The following is a 15,613-nucleotide window of genomic DNA, read 5'->3' on the forward strand; positions in this document are numbered from 1 at the left end:
AGCCTGCTCTTGGAGCCAAGCCATTCCCAGCGATAACGGATGGGACAGCTTTAGCCCTGTTTATTTCAGCCTGTCCCAGCCAAAAGCTCAACTTGTGGATGAAAGGAATAGCTGTTCACAGAGCTAGGAGAGTACATGCAGATCTGACCTTTAGAACAACCTTTTGCCGTTACAGAGATGCTACATATATCACTCCACTACTTGCTATTCTATTTAGCATTCAGCTAGAATCTATGCCCCTTTCTTTCTTGTAAGAGCGGCAAACAACCATCTGAGGATCTTTGCTGGTGGTCCTGCACATGAAATTGGATCTCCTTTCCTTCCACACATCCTTTATTTCTGACTGCCCCTAGAATATGTCCATTCAGATTTAGGTGCTGGTCACTGCTTCAGCTGCCCTGGATTTACAGCTGTAATTTTCTGTGTCTGCACAAAGATGCTGGCAGTTCAGCAAGTTGTTTTACACAACATCGTGATGTCTAGTTCAAGCCCAGAACTATGGTAACCCTCAAGTCTCTGTGGCTCTGTAAAAATTTAATCTCAGTGCTACCACCTTTATCACAGGCATTAATGGGCACTTTTCATTAGCATTCTCCCTTTGCAGGCCAACTGAGAGGAAACAGAAATGAAGTTGGTGTCTCCCTGTGGCATGCCTGGGCTCGGGCTGCCATTTGCAGAGAATACTTGAGCAGAGCTCACCTGAATCCTGCCACTTGCCTTGAGAGGAAGCAGTGATACTTACCCCAGCTCCTCCCCCAAAGGAGAGGAGCTGTCTGGCTCAGCGAGGAAGATCAGAGTGAAGTCAGCATTGCCTCCGCTCACCTGATGAGGCCCCACTCTTTAGCCCATAGATGATCCCTCCTCTCCAGAACAGCCAAGAGAAGAATGCAGTTCAGTGCTGGTGGGGGAGATTAGGGATGAACTGGAAACTGCCCTGGCACTACTAAACCTCCTTTGTGGTTTGAGTGTAGCAAACTGATCAGTAATTCGTGGTCTGAACTAGGAGCTGCATAATCAGTGTGAAGCAAAATCTGATTTTTCTGGCTCGAGGAGCTTGCTGGACTGATTCTTTGCAATCCCAGGCAATTCCCTCCAGCTTCTTACGGAGAAGGGCTTAGAACCACACGGTGTGTTGGTGCTGCCTGACACGTATAATAGGGTTTGCATGGGCTGCTGGGGAAAACATCTGTTTACATCTGGAATTTAGCATGCAGAAAGCTGGTGCTTTGTGGTGGAGTTGGCTCCTGAGCTCAGTTCTCTTCCTAAAGGGTCATTGAAGACTCTTGAGCACTGGAACTAATTTCTGGCAATCTCTTGGAGGATTTCAAGTCAGATAATGGTAGTGTGGACTGATAGGCTTCCACTTCCCATCAGCCTTTACTGTTTATTTGCTGTCCATTCTTTCTTTGCAAAGTTGATGGCAAAGGAGAAAGGGACACAGTGCAATAGCCTGTTCACTCTCTCCATCCTTTGTGCTCTTGGATCAGCCTGGAGATATGAAGCTGAAAATGTGTGCTGGCAAGCAATGTGACCCCAGAACGGGGTCTTGTCTGCCCAGGATTTTAGGGGACAGATGATTAGTGGTGAAAGGGCAGCTCAGAGCTGCTGCTGCCTGTCTGAATTACCATTAGCAGCTCTCTCCTCATCATCTTCTTTTTACAAATGTATCAGTTGATCATGCTTTCTGGTCGTTTGGAATGTGGTGGGCATGGCTCTCTCCTTGGCTGTGCTGTGCAGCAGTGCCTGGGGAAGGACAGTCAGAGGGGTCTTGTGGTGGCTTGGCTGGCGTGTGGTTAAAGGCAGCTAGGGGACAATGAGCCCAGACACTCCATGGGCAAGCCAGGCTTGGCACCCTACAGCTCTTTCAGGAATGGGAAGAGGAGAGCCAGAAAAGGGGTGCCACCCCAAGAGGTGGCTTTTAAGTTAATTCAATGTCTGTGCATACACGACTGAAATAAGCACAGCTGTGGTCTGGTGAATCTTGGTTTCTGAAACATCATGGCCTGGGGAGCCTTGATGCTGAAACTGCTCTGAGTCCTCATGCTGGAGGACAGGCTTCCTCCTTGACTGAAGTAAGCACAGCTGTGGTCTGGGGAATCTTGGTTTCATCATGGCCTGGGGAGCCTTGATGCTGAAACTGCTCTGAGTCCTCATGCTGGAGGACAGGCTTCCTCCTCCTGGTACACTGTGCAGGGCTTTAGGGTTGGGATTGTTTCAAAGATGTAAATTTTTTGCTTGCATCACCAACAAGAAATACAAGATGCTCAACACTTGGTCTGCAACAACATAAAGATCATCTGATCCAAGAACTCAGCCCTGCAGAGCCTTACATGCTGCTACAAACTGTCCTAGAGCCTTCCCTGAGGTTCTGTTCTTGAAGAGAAAGTTGAGGAAATAAGGATTTTTGCCTACTCACTGGTCACAAGACCTGCCTGAACTTGGCTCACAATCCACTGTAATGCTGAATATGGTCTTTTCAGCCTTGGTATGACTTTTGCCTCTGGAGCAAATTAAATGAAGAAGGCTGCAGCAGCAGCATGCACACCCCAACTGCAGACAGCAGATTTAACCTTGTGCCATCCCCTGGGTTAAGGACCTCATGAGTGGAAGTGAGCGTGGGAAGACTCAAAAGCCACAGCAGCTCTGAGATGCAGAACTTGAACTTGCTAGCAAAAGGTGTCCATCTTGGTGGAAGCTGCCTGCAATGTGCATTGAGGGCAGCTGGAGTAAGACAAAAACTTATTTAAAACCAAGAAACTCAAATGAGGACAGCACAGATATCACCAGCTAGAAACATGCCCATGGCAGAGGAACTTGGCAAGAGAAAAGCTTTCTAAAGCTTATAGGAGCAATAACAGCAACTACAAAGAATAAAAGCTGGGTGTGAGACCTTTGGCTAAGGTCCACACCTCCAGATAGGCTGTGTTGCAAACCTGTCCTGCAGAAAAGAAAAAAGTTCCACAAATGGGATGACATGTGGAAGGGAGAAACAGACATGAAACCTGCTCCTCACTTGGAAGAAATGCATTTGTAACTTTACAGAACTAACTCAAACTCACTGGATGCTGTCTACTGGCATCTCTTCTCAGAAAAAAAAATAAATCTTTTATTGCCTGTAATATCATCTACCAGCATTAAATGTTCTCACAATTTTAAATAAAAACATTGTAAAATTGGCAAGCCAAACACTTTCCTGGACTCAGAAAACTCTCCTTCTCTGCCACTGCCTCCTTTTGCTTGGCTTTGATGGCAAGGGCAGAGACACAGGTGGGAGCTGTGATCCAAAGGGAGTGAGCATGGCTGTGTCCTGCTGTGCCCTTCCTGAGGAGGACTGGCAATGAGGTTTCTCCTCTGGAGCACAGCAGATGCTGGCAGTTAGAAGGAAGCAGGATGCTTTTTCCTTCCCAAACATGCAAAAGGTTATTTTAGAGATGTAATTCTGTTTGTATCCTCTGTCGTTGCTGGATGCTTCTTTTCCTCTGTGCAGTACAGTCCCCTCCCATCCTGACTGGTCAAACCTCATCAAACCAGAAGCAATTTCTCTGGAGGACAGTCTTGCTCCAGTTCTACTGTCAGACTAATTAAGGAGTAGCTGGTTGTAATCAACACATACAACCTGAATACCCAACAGAACATCTGTAAGGTGTATTCAGCATATAAGATTGGCTTAGTACGCCCTTCACATAAAGGAACAAACATCTGCCCAGGGAGGTTCAAATACAGAAAGGTGGGTGACAACCATGTAGCTACCCTGAGCATTTACTGCAGGATTGCTCCTGTGTGTCACTTGAGTCTCCATTCCCACGTTCTCAGAGTAAATCAAGAGTAATTCCCCTCTAATCAATGGAGTTAATCTAGTCTTAAACCAATCTGTAGGCAAATGAGGACTTAATTATACATAGCCAACCTAGGGGAATTATTTCTTAGCAAGGGAAAAGTATCTAGCAAGAGTCTCACCTCAACACAGATACAATGTGTGGCAAACCAGAAACTCCTACAGCCCTGGAAAAGGAGTAGCACAGCAAAAAGGAAGAAATGTGTTCAAAGCCTGTGGGTGAGATTTTCTTTGGCTCCTGAGTGGGTTTTGACACTGGGAAGGGATGTGCTGTGCTGCCTGGAGCGATTCCGGGGTGACGTGACGCAGATGTGGGTCTCTGCTGGGGAAGGATGAGCTGTCCTGGGGCCCACAGTGACTATCTATCAAAAACCCTAAACCAGACACAGGCTAATCCACATTTCCTGCACAGTTTTCCTCCACATTTTCTCTCTGACTTTGACCACAAGGCTAAACATTTCCAAGGTGCAAAATGATACTGTTTCACAGCAGATCTTGAGGCTTTGTTGTTTCTAACCTTCATTTGGCGTTTGATGCTTTCCTTCCCTTCAATGGAACACCAAGAACTTCTGCCCAGTCATCTGCCACAGCAATTTTGACATGGGTGAATGGCATCTTTGAGCTCCTGCAGCCCTGGGTGAGGCTGGTCCCTCTGCACTGCCAGGCACCCTCACATCAGATTCAGTGAGTGAGACTGAGGTCAAAGCAGTAATTGCAGCTGTTAAATGAGTTCCCTTGTGGTATCTTTAATCAGTTACTACCAAGGTACACAATACTGATTAACAGCCTCAGTAAAACCTGTATTCAGGTAATAAAGTCTTCATGTGTGGCAGACATTCTGCCATCCCATGATTGATGCAGTGCCAGGGACACGTTTGAGGTGCCACCATCCCCTGTCCCTCTGTGAGGGAAGGCAGCCATTGCACTCTCAGCTGGCTGATCCAGCCCACGAGAAGCAGCTGCTCACTCTGGAGGGACAAGTTCCCCTTGGGTGGTGTGGGGCTTGGGCACAGCATGGGCACATTTTAGCTTCCTTAAGGGCAGCAATCAGCTGGGAGCTCTGTGTCCTTGCCTCACCAGCTCAGCAAAATTCCCCTTTTGGAAGGATGGGACTTCACAGCCACAGGCCATGAAATGGCTCCTCTGCTCCAGCGTGTTCCCTTGTCTGGGTTCATTCCAGGGTGTGAAGGGAGTGGGCTGTCAGCAAGGCTGTCACACACCTCCCTGCTGACACTGACAGTGAAACCTGCTCTCACAGAGCGCGAGGTGGCCAGGCACCCACCCGGGTTCTGTGTGCCCTTGGACCTGGGGCTCCTGTGAGGGCACCTGACATCGTGTCCCTTGGGGGGTGAATTGTTTTGGGGTCTCTGGCAGAATAAAAAAAGCCCTGAATTTGTGAGCATCTGCTGTAATCAAGGAACATGTTCCAGGTTCAGTGTCCCTCCTCTCCCATGTATTTGGGCACAACAAAGCAGCTGCTCACACTCTCCTTCCTCCATCCCAAGCTGTGTCAAGCCCAGCCCACCTGTGCTCCTGCCATTTTGGAGCAAAGATTACCCCTCACCACCATCCCTGAATAAGCATCACGCAACAAAGCCAAGGGATAGATCCCTTGTTTTATGCCATTTTGTGAGTTATGCATCAGAGATCTGTTTAAGGCCAGGAATACCCTATAAAAATGTTTTCATTTTACATCTGGAGACATTCAAATAATAGGAACATCATAGAAGGAATGTGGAAAATAAATATTTTTAATGGCATTCCTAAAACTGGTGAGTAAGCAGCGTGACTCAGCAGTGCTTCCCAACATTTCCCAGAAGAGATGGAAATAAATCTACTTAATAACTGACATGTATTTGAAATGTGCTGAGTAGTTAGTAGTTATCTGCAATTGCTGCTTGGAGAGCTGACTTGCAATCATACCTGAAGGTAGCATCCTGCCTGTGCAAGGCTGCAGCCAGATGCAACCTGAACTTCAGTCTCAAACAGGGTGGTGACTTTCTGGAAGGACTTCAGCAAGTGCCTGATCACCCATGAAGGCAGAAATACATCTTTGAACCCTCTGCCATGCCAGTGTTTAACTTCAGTGCCTCTGTTGTGAGTACATCAAATACATTTTTGTCCCAGCTTACAAGCCCTTCAATCCCTTTATGAACAGAAAGGTTCTAGTGAAGGACAGACAGTATCTGCCTGTGTTTACCAGCACCAGATGCCACCCAGGGCAAGGCCACTGCCACCTGCAGTGGGGAGTGGCTGTGCTGAGCCCCTTCCAACAAGAGGAATCTGCCTTGGCCTGGCTGTGCCATCCACCAAGAAGGAGTGGATGGGGTGTTCAGCCAGCTCTCTCCTGACCCTGGACCCAGGAGCTGCCAGGAAGCCCCTTTTCAAGGAACAAGGTTTTCCCCTTCTCAGGGCTCTGCTGCATCTCCCAAATATTTCTGAACAGTTTGCCTTTTGTGCTGTCCCACTCTGGTGCTTTTCAGGGGCTTCCAGAGAAGCTGTCTTCCATCACTATCTTGTGGGAATGGAAAGCAGCACTCCACCTCTCATTAATCTGCCACAAATGTTACAGTCCCATGTCTGCTTCACCCTCCCCTCTGTGCCTTTTCCTTGTCACACCATGGCCCTGACAGCCCTAACTGTGGCTGAATTTGAATAACAAATCTCAGGTATAACAAATGCAGGGGAAGGTAGGCAGCCATTCTTCCAAGGAACAAGAATGGGTGGGGTTTCTTCTTTTCAAACTAAAAATATTCCCTGCATCATCCAAAAAATCAGTATCAAACACATACAGCTCATGGAGGAAAAATACATCCCTCTCTCAGTGAAAAGAGAGAGCTTGCACAAGGAGGAGGGAAGCCTCATCTCCTTGTGGCATGGGGTCTGCATTCTCACAGGTGAACGGGGGTGTTGAACAGTTTTAGGGGAGGTGAGGACCCTTTTCAAGGATGCTTTGGAGGACTAGGGTTGTTATTCCTCCGAAATCAAGCCTGAAATGGCAGTTGATGGCAGAAGCACCACGAAAAAACTAACATCTCTAGAGATTGATTTGCACCTGAAGAGGCCGTGCCTTCCACCACCCAGGGAGCAGACAATGCCAGGAGAACTCATCACAGATGCTTTTCTGCTGTTGCTTGGCTGAATAGGAAGGCAATACACATAATTTAAAAATTACCTTTTGGGTATTTTCTATTTCAACTGATCCTCCCATACACAAACATCCTCAGACCTCTCTTACCACTACACTAATCTAATAGCCAAAGGGATGGGTAGTCTTTCAAGTGCAGACTGCCCTGATCTCTCCTGATACCATGGACAGAAGAGGGAAAGCACTATGAGCCCAAGCTCATCGCTGACTTTAATTCCCTCTCCTGGCACCAGGAGAGGGAACTGCTGCCTTGCCCTCCCACTGTGCCCCTCTGGGAATACTCTGGCACCATCTTCTTTAAAGCCTTCTTTAGGTGGTGAAAGATGTGATTAGACTCAGTCTGGAGCTTGGAGTTGGAAAGAGGTGACTGTGGTCTCTCTCTTATCAATGATCCCCTGAGACATCTCTTAATCTTCTGATTTTCTTCAAAAGAAAATTAAAAGACTAGTTTTAATTGATGGCATGTGTTCTGGTCAGTGCTTTTGTAGGACATTTAGCTATAAGACTCATCTCAGAATTAGGAAGAGCAGCATGGACAGCAAGTATCACCAACCTACAGTTCCTGGCTCATGCAAAGTGTTCACCAAAGAAACAGATCTGGTGGCATTTTAAGGTGTGACCACATCTCTTATTCTCATCTGGCTCCCTGAGAAATGATGCTAAAGTGCTTCACAATACTTTTTTTCCCCAGAAATGTGTTTCTTAGGAACAGATTTCTGACTGCACAGAGGGTCTGGAAGACCAGGTGAGCTTCTATTCCACCCTGTGCCCTGACTGCTGCCCATTCACCATCCGTGTCCAGGAGACCCCAAAAAGCAGATCCAGTGTTTACTTTAGAGTGAGGGTTGCCATGCCAACACCATGGATATCATCCTGAAACAGGACCAATGTGAAAAACATCAAGCTGGCACATCAATGCTCAGCAAGGTGGCACCTTCCAGCTTCCACACGCCACGCGTTTCCAACGTGCTACGCGCCTGCCGCCCACTCTCCCTGCCTCCCTTTGGATCCATTTCAAGAGGTCTCTTTCATTCTTTAGGAATTTTAACTAAAACTGGAACATTGGGCCACCCTGGGGAAGTCTGGCTTTTTAGAGCTCTTGTGAGTGATTAACAGTCTTCTGCTGAAAGAAAGGTTACTGGTACAGCCTCTGGTGCAGCACTGGCCATGTGGTTCAGTCGCTTGCCTAGAGCATCCAGCTGTTTCTACTATTACTACTACATTTTCTGGCCATGATGTGATTGTAGCCATGACTCCAGCAGCTTTTACTCATTTCTGATCACTATCTTTGTTAGCAGCATCAGTACAGCAAAGCAGACTCTGGTTCTGGGGGATCTTTTTTGCCATGTGAAGATCACCGTATCTTATAGACTTGATGATCATGACTTCAGCTCTGCAGGAGCACAGAGCCACAGGTCTCAGCTGACTTGGCTGGGATCCCTTCTGGTTATGACAGAGTTTGACTCTCCCTAAGAGGCAGAGCAAAGGCATGGAAGTAGACCATTCCAAACTCTTTTGGCTGGCACAAAGTGCTATCATAAACTGCCTTTGTGCTCTGCTGTTAATTTAGTGCTTTCATTTATTAGGAAAGATCTTGTACTTTCAGACGTTCAAGGGGTTTTCAAAGGAGGAAAATATATTAGTGGGATGTAGAAACTGCTGCTTTGTTTAGAGAGGCTCCAGAGATGGTGATGTGAGGCGTGTGGGTCATGCCCTGAGACCATGCAGGCAGAGCTTACTCTGGGCTTTCCCTTGTTCTTTGCTGTCTCCCTCTCTCCCACACCCTCATTTTGCAGCAAAGATTCCAAATACATTGGCCATCTTGGCTGGTAACCACAAGCGTTTCTTGAATGAGCCAAGCATCTCCCTGGCAACAAGGCAGGCTGTGACAATAACAAGTGCTTTCCTCTCTGTTTCATGTTTCCCACCTCTCAAGAAACGCCCTGCCCTTTATTTTTTCCCCACCCCTCAGAAACACAAATAATGGCAACTGAAATGTGCCTTGTGGAAGGACCAAGAGGGAGGTGTGTGAGAAAGATGGCTGCAGCCTTAATGGAAAAGTGACAGACCTTTACAAAGGGCAGGCTGAAATATTTGTCCTGGACTCTTACTTGGGTATTTGTACTGGGTCTGACACAGTACAGCGAATGTGATTATATGAGAGCTGTGACTATTGCAAGAAGACATTGTCTGTAGCTGGATGTCCAGACAAATGCTAACACCAGGTAAAAAATGGCATGTCTAGTGCCACCTCTTTCTTCCATTTTCCCTTTTCTTCCACTCCATCCTGCTCTTCTATAAAGCAGCCCTAAGTACCTATCACTTACAACAGCAGACCAGCAAGGACTGGCTGCATCCTCAGTCAAGCAGCACGAGCCCGGGAATCCTGTGTCCATCCCCAAGATCATCACCCAGTCAGCTAAGGGAGGCTTCCTACAGCAGTGCCTGATTAACCTCACCTGCCCTCCTGAAGTTATTAGCAGCCTTTTTGTATTTCTGAGAAATCTTGGATAGGGGACACACAGTAGGAGCCAGCTGGTCTAAACAGATACCTGACTCAAATGAAGTAGCACAATATCTTGAGCTGACAAGTACAAAAAGCCAGTTATGCAGAGCAGATCTTATGAAAGAGAGATCCTCCCCCACACTGCTCCCCTCCAGCGCCTGGAAGGCAGCAGGTGACAGCGGCTGTGACTTTGCTCCTGCCAAGCAAGAACAAGAGGAAGAGGGCAGCTCCTAAAATCCCCTTTTGCTGCAGGCACCAGGTTTCTACAAGCACCTCTCTGTTCAGAAGCAGATTTGACATGGATCTCTTTGCCAGCCTCCCCGGGTGGGCTGTTCAATTACACTACAGAAGGGTTTTTTTTCAAGGCTACTAGCCAGTATTTTAAAATGTCCCAGCACATCTTTGTTTGGCTCACAGTTCAGGAGTTGCAGACCATACATAGCAGAAGGTCACCACAGACACATTTTGCTACAAAGTCCGAAAGAAAAAATATCCCAATCAAAATATTCTAACACTTCAGCAGCTTTTTAGTTTTCCTGTTCATAGCTGAAGCAGAGACATGTCCAGACTCACACTGGGAAAAAGTTTGATGTGAAGATCACTGCCTGCCACCTCTGGACCCCAAGTGACCTGTGACCTCTCACCTCAAACACTTGGATCTGAGCCATGCAACTGATATTTGCATTCTCTGTTTAGTACCTTCTGAACAATTTCAGTCTGTTTTTGTCTGGTTTATGAAAATATGAGCATGCTCTACAGCTGCTTTCATACCAGCCTGCACAGGGCAGGATGCCCATTGCAGCCTGGGACCAATCCAACCTGAAGACATGCCCTCAGGCCCCCCAGCCTGGCTGCAGTGGGATTGCAAGTCCGCATTTCCAAGTGGGTTCTGGGGTCAGCATTAACCCAGAGGAAGAGACCTTATGCTTCTTCTGGCTGGGTTTTCTGAAGCCAGACTTCAGAACCAGATTTTCAGACAGAGATGAAAATCCATCCTTACCCTGCCCTTCCTGCTTGATCCTTTCCAAACACTTGGACTGACTTCTAGATTCCTGGTTTCAAACCTCCATTTCCCATTTCCTCTGCCTGAGTACACTGAAATGGAATCAGTGAGGAGCTTGTTTTATTAATACATTTGCACTTTAGAGGACCATTTAATCCACAGGCTACATGTTACAGCCTGACTCTTTCCTGCCTGTTAATCTGATTATCAAGGTAAGGACTGAGTAGTGCCCTACAGACCAGCTGTCCTGAGCAGGGAGGCGACACTAAGCCTCAGCCTCTCTTCCTGTGTGTAACCCCTTGTCTTGTCAGGGATCCACCTGGGCAGTGGCCCTGAAGATGAGCAACACCCACAGATGCCACTTCTCCAGCAGCTGCCTCCTCTCTCCTCCCTGACTGCTCCTTTTCTGCCCTCCCTCTTGTAACACTGAAGGATTTGTGCCTCTGCACTTGCACAGCTTTTCTGGAGTTTCAGCCCAGCCTTCCACGCTGTGCACAGTGATAATGTGCTGTGAGCTGGCAGGATGTGCTCCTGCCTTCCCTGCTGAAGGTCACAAAACAAGGACCTGGGTGCTGCCCACAGGCCATGAACCTTTCGTGAGCTGGGCAAAGCTGTAAGAAAACCAGCTGGTCTGGACAAGGAGCACACATAAAAGTGAAATCTGACACATAGGCTGTTTTGTTTTCGACCTGGGGAGAAGTCAGCAGAGAGGGTCAGCAAGACCTGGAGCATATGCTGTTTGTGATTTATTTTGTCTTTTTAGGTCCTATTTCCTACACTGATCTCTCTTTGACCGCCAAAAGCAAGGGGGTTTAGTCTTCCTCCAGTCTTTTCATTTCTATTAGACTAAATACTGGAAGTACAATAATGGGCAAGAGAAAAATGAGAACAATGAGAGGATTTGGTTATTTTCTGTCAATAATAACATGCACTTATTAAGTAGGGGAGGGTTTTTTCCTCTTTGAACGTGGTCAAGGTACCATTTGGAAGGGATATGGGTGCAGATGATCTCCCAGAAAGTGGGATGGGGGAAGTAGTAATAGCCAAGTGGTCCCTGGGGAAAACCTGTCCTGGGCCCAAGTCCCCTCCTTCCCTGCTGCTGAATCAGGCTGGAGCAGCCACAGCCCTGGCTCCCCTTCCTGAGCTCCCTCCTCCTGGGGGCTTAAGTGATGAGTAGGGGAAAATCCCCCACTAAAAGATTTGCATTGGAAACCCTTGGCTGAGGAATGACTTTTAAAATAGAAAAGCTTTGCCTGAAAAGGGATGAACCACGTAGCATAATACTCAACAAATCGCCTGTTTAATGGCCTCTCTTTTTAGCAGCTGTGCATTAATAACAAAAGCAGGGCAGCAGAAGCCATGTGCTTCTTTGTAAGATTAAAATAAATACTATTTCATACTAATACCAGCAACTTTCTGTGCATAAGAGAAAAGAGCAAGTGGAAGATCACAGCCTGCGAGACTTGTTTTCCTTCCCTTAGTTTCCCTTTTCCTCTTGGTTTCCTTTTCCTTTGTCTGCTGCTGGATGAAGAAATATTTCTGCCATCTATGAAGGGAACAGATACACTGAACCACCCTCCCAGGCAGCGATTTGGTTTATAGTGTTTTGTGGCAGGCTTGTCTCACACAGTCAGCATGACACCACTGTAAGACAGAAGTAATTCCTCCAGAACTACATCTTAGAGGAAACAAGGCTGGGGAGAATTTAATCAAACTTACTTTTTACTTTGCAAAGCATAATACAAAATCTTTACTGCCATAAAGCATAAATTGAAACAACCGTGGTTCATGCTAGACATAAGGAGAAACTTTTTATCATGAGGACTGCAAGAGCAGTGGAGCAGGCTGCCCAAAGAGGGTGTGAAGTCTCCATCCTTGAATGATTTCAGACACAACTGGGTAGAGCCCTGAGCAACCTGGGTTGACCTTAGACCTTACCTGAGCAGGGGTTGAGCTTGACACCTCCTGAGCTCCTCTCCAGCCTGAGTTCTTGTACAACCCTAGGAACATTTGGCATCTTTTCCATGGGAATATGAACGGACACAACATTTTGTTCAGCTCAGTACTCCACCTCTCGTTCCTGGCAGTCCTGATAACAGCTCTCCTCCTCCACCCCCTGTACTGTGCCAGGCCTGGCACTAAAGCAGTGATGAGTTTTCCCTCCTCAAATTAGGACTTTAGGTGTTTAAAAAAAAATAAATTACATTTTAAAGCTGTCTGCCACAGACTATTTATCAGACATGGAGAATGACTTGTTTCTGTTTTCCGAGGCATAGGTTTTAGCTGAGTGAGATACGTTGCCTTGCTGAGAGCTGAGTCACTGAGTAATCAACAGATTAATGTATTCAGTTTGAAAGCCATCAGCATTAGTTCTCGGCAAGCTCACAAGAACTCCATTATGGTATCATCTCCACGTTTGGGATGGAAATGTCTCCAGGATTTAGAGTTCCTACGGGAAAATCCCTAGATGCAAAGAAATCAAAGTACCTCTTTGTGATTGGGAGAAATAAGGTACCTTCTCATACAGTAACACCATAGCAGAATTTTGGCATCCCTTCTAGTGAATGCTTTTATTATCAACACTCAGATAAGGAGTTTGGAGTACATTGTACATCTGTCATTTGATAGCTACCCAAAAATAGTCATGACAAATTCACTGGCATATAGGACTTTGCCTTTACCAGGTCTTTATTTTGAAATTATTTTATTTCCAGTGAAATCAAGTAGTTTTACCTTCTCTGGGATTGCAGCATGCAAAAAGGGTGGTTTTGACTCCACTCTAAGGTTCTGAGTTCCTCTGTGTGGGCTTGGTCTGAGCCAGCAATGCAAGGCAGAGGCTGGCAGGGGCACCTCACAGAGGAGCCACTGTTTAAAAATAGGGAGCTGGTGAAAGTACTCACAGACTAGCAACTGTAAAAGGACAGGCTGGCCTAGGTGTGTGGTACAAGAAGGCTGCCAAGGATCACATAGTTGTTCTGATAAGACAGATGCCAGTGCTGCTGCCTAAGAGCCTGTCCATACCAACATTGCTGAAGTAATGCAGTTTGCAACTGAAATTGCTGTTTGGGTACACTTAAATGGGGGATGTGTGAGTAGAAGCCAGTCAAGCTCCAATGAAGTTAATCCTAAAAGCTTTTCTACATTAGCAGGCTGGTGGAAGGTCTCTGAATGGCAGCAAGATTTCTCCCTGATTCATCAGTCCACGCAACCTGTGTGTCCAGCACATGCACAGGACACATGTTCTCACTGTTTTCTGAAATCTATCAGTATATCTGTCTAGGCTTTTCCTAGACAACAGATTATTTTTCTTCCCTGGCCCGACTAGAGCCAGGGTATGAGAGATTGTGGCCTTTGTGCCACAGTGGTCCCCAAGGCTACGTTTCCCAGCATAAGTGTACAAATGGCACATCAAGTGCAATTGTATCTCTGTTGTACAAAATGCATGTGCAGGAGGCATACAGCAGTGATGTAAATCTCCCCTCCCTCCTTATCCCTCCAAGGCACTGAGACTGTGCAAATGCCTTCTGCTCATGGTCTGGAGTGTCTGTAGCAGGCAGTGGTGGTTTTAACTTACCCGTCGTTCCTTATCGCCGTACTCAATGCCCAAGGTGTCCATGGCACGGACAATAGCTGCCAGTGACTGTATAGTGTTGCTGTAGACCACTGGCTTGTACTGCTTCACATCTTCTCCAGAGAAGCCATCCTCATGGATGATCCTGAGGAAAATGCAAAGGACAAAAAACTCTTGAGAATGTAATTTCAGTGGGAGAGACATTTAAAAGACAGCTGTGCTCTTCTGAAGAGCACATCTGCTGGCTTGATTCGCTTAATTTAGTCAGCATTTCTTTTTAAACCTTTCTGGTTATTCACCAGTAGTGTGTCTGAGCCCAGTGCTGGAATTAGCATCCCTTTTGCTCTCTATCAAGAAGGTTTTGTGCACAGTTGGTGCATATGGTACCTCCTTTCCGAATGAACTACAAATGCTGAAGCCTGGAGCACCTCGTGTTCGCATGCTCAGCAGTCACAGGGGGGAGGTTTCCAGGTCCTACATTACCTTCCCAGTCAAGGTCTATGGGAATATATTCAACGTGAACAAACGACCATCAGGTCAGATCTTAACCACCAGAACAAGTGATAGAAACCCTCTAGTTGTTGTCTAGTGCTTTTAGTAGTAGTAAATTCTGGGGTACCTTATGAAAGGAACCAGAGCTGAAATACCCCTGCACACACAAGGACTCAGGCACGGAGGGGGGAAGTGTCTTAGCTATGAAGCACTTAAAGTACTTACCCTCCACACTTCCTCCTCCCTCCTTCTCTCTCCTTTAGAATAATTGCTGAGATTTTTTTTCGCTTCAAGGCATGTTATGTTATCCCTTCCCCAAGCAAGATGGGAATGTGACCCACAGTCCTACCAGCTCTGTGTGCTGGATGCTCTGTGCATTGGTCTCTATTAAACTGTGCAAAGGAACTGTTGATGGAGCAAGTTATTGCAGTCCCTTGCTTAGGTCAAAGACTGACCCCTGTAATTTGTTCATCTCTAAGTAACTCCAGAACTAAGTCTGGATGTGTCTCCAAAAACAACTAGGATTTGCAGAACTAATTGTGTTTGACAATAATTCTTCCCAGTGAAGACATAAGTTATGTCTTAGATGTTGGAGAGAATGATCTGCTTAGCTAAAATGAAATCCTTGTTTGCTCATCCTCAGATGTCACTGGACAACAGAGGGTCCTTCAGTAACGGATCTGGGCTCTGATAAAACCTAGCACCCTTTCTGTAACAGGATTTTTGATTCCTTTTTTTCTAAATCAGATACACAACATCAAAGGTCCCGACAAATGCTGGCATCCCCTGGGACAGAGGGAGCACTAGCTCACACTGTGAGCTTGCAATAGATACAGTGCTGGGATGGAGAATGGGGCTGGATGCCAGCCCAGTGTTATTAACAGATGACTACACCAAGAACAAGGCTGGTAGAAACATGCTGACCAAAACAGAGATCTCCTTCCCCTGATGTGAAGCTCACAGAAAGGTTTTCTAACACAAGTGACTGACTCTGCTGTCCCCACCTCAACCTTTGCTTACTCAACACTGAACACTGAGCTCCTGGGAGGAGCTGCTCA

The 15,613-nt window shown here is 46.6% G+C and overlaps 1 protein-coding gene across 2 annotated transcripts in view; it reads right to left on the reverse strand.

The window, feature by feature from the left end:
• Nucleotides 1-15,613, reverse strand: part of GNAO1 (G protein subunit alpha o1) — a 141,732-nt gene that overhangs the window by 77,589 nt on the left and 48,530 nt on the right. For both annotated transcript variants that reach the window (XM_039721263.1, XM_039721262.1), the window contains exon 3: nucleotides 14,067-14,208. In XM_039721263.1, coding sequence (XP_039577197.1) covers nucleotides 14,067-14,208 — 142 coding nt within the window. The remainder of the gene's footprint in view (nucleotides 1-14,066; nucleotides 14,209-15,613) is intronic.

Source organism: Passer montanus, unplaced genomic scaffold (assembly GCF_014805655.1).
Source record: "Passer montanus isolate IOZ18808 unplaced genomic scaffold, ASM1480565v1 scaffold45, whole genome shotgun sequence".
NCBI lineage: Eukaryota > Metazoa > Chordata > Aves > Passeriformes > Passeridae > Passer > Passer montanus.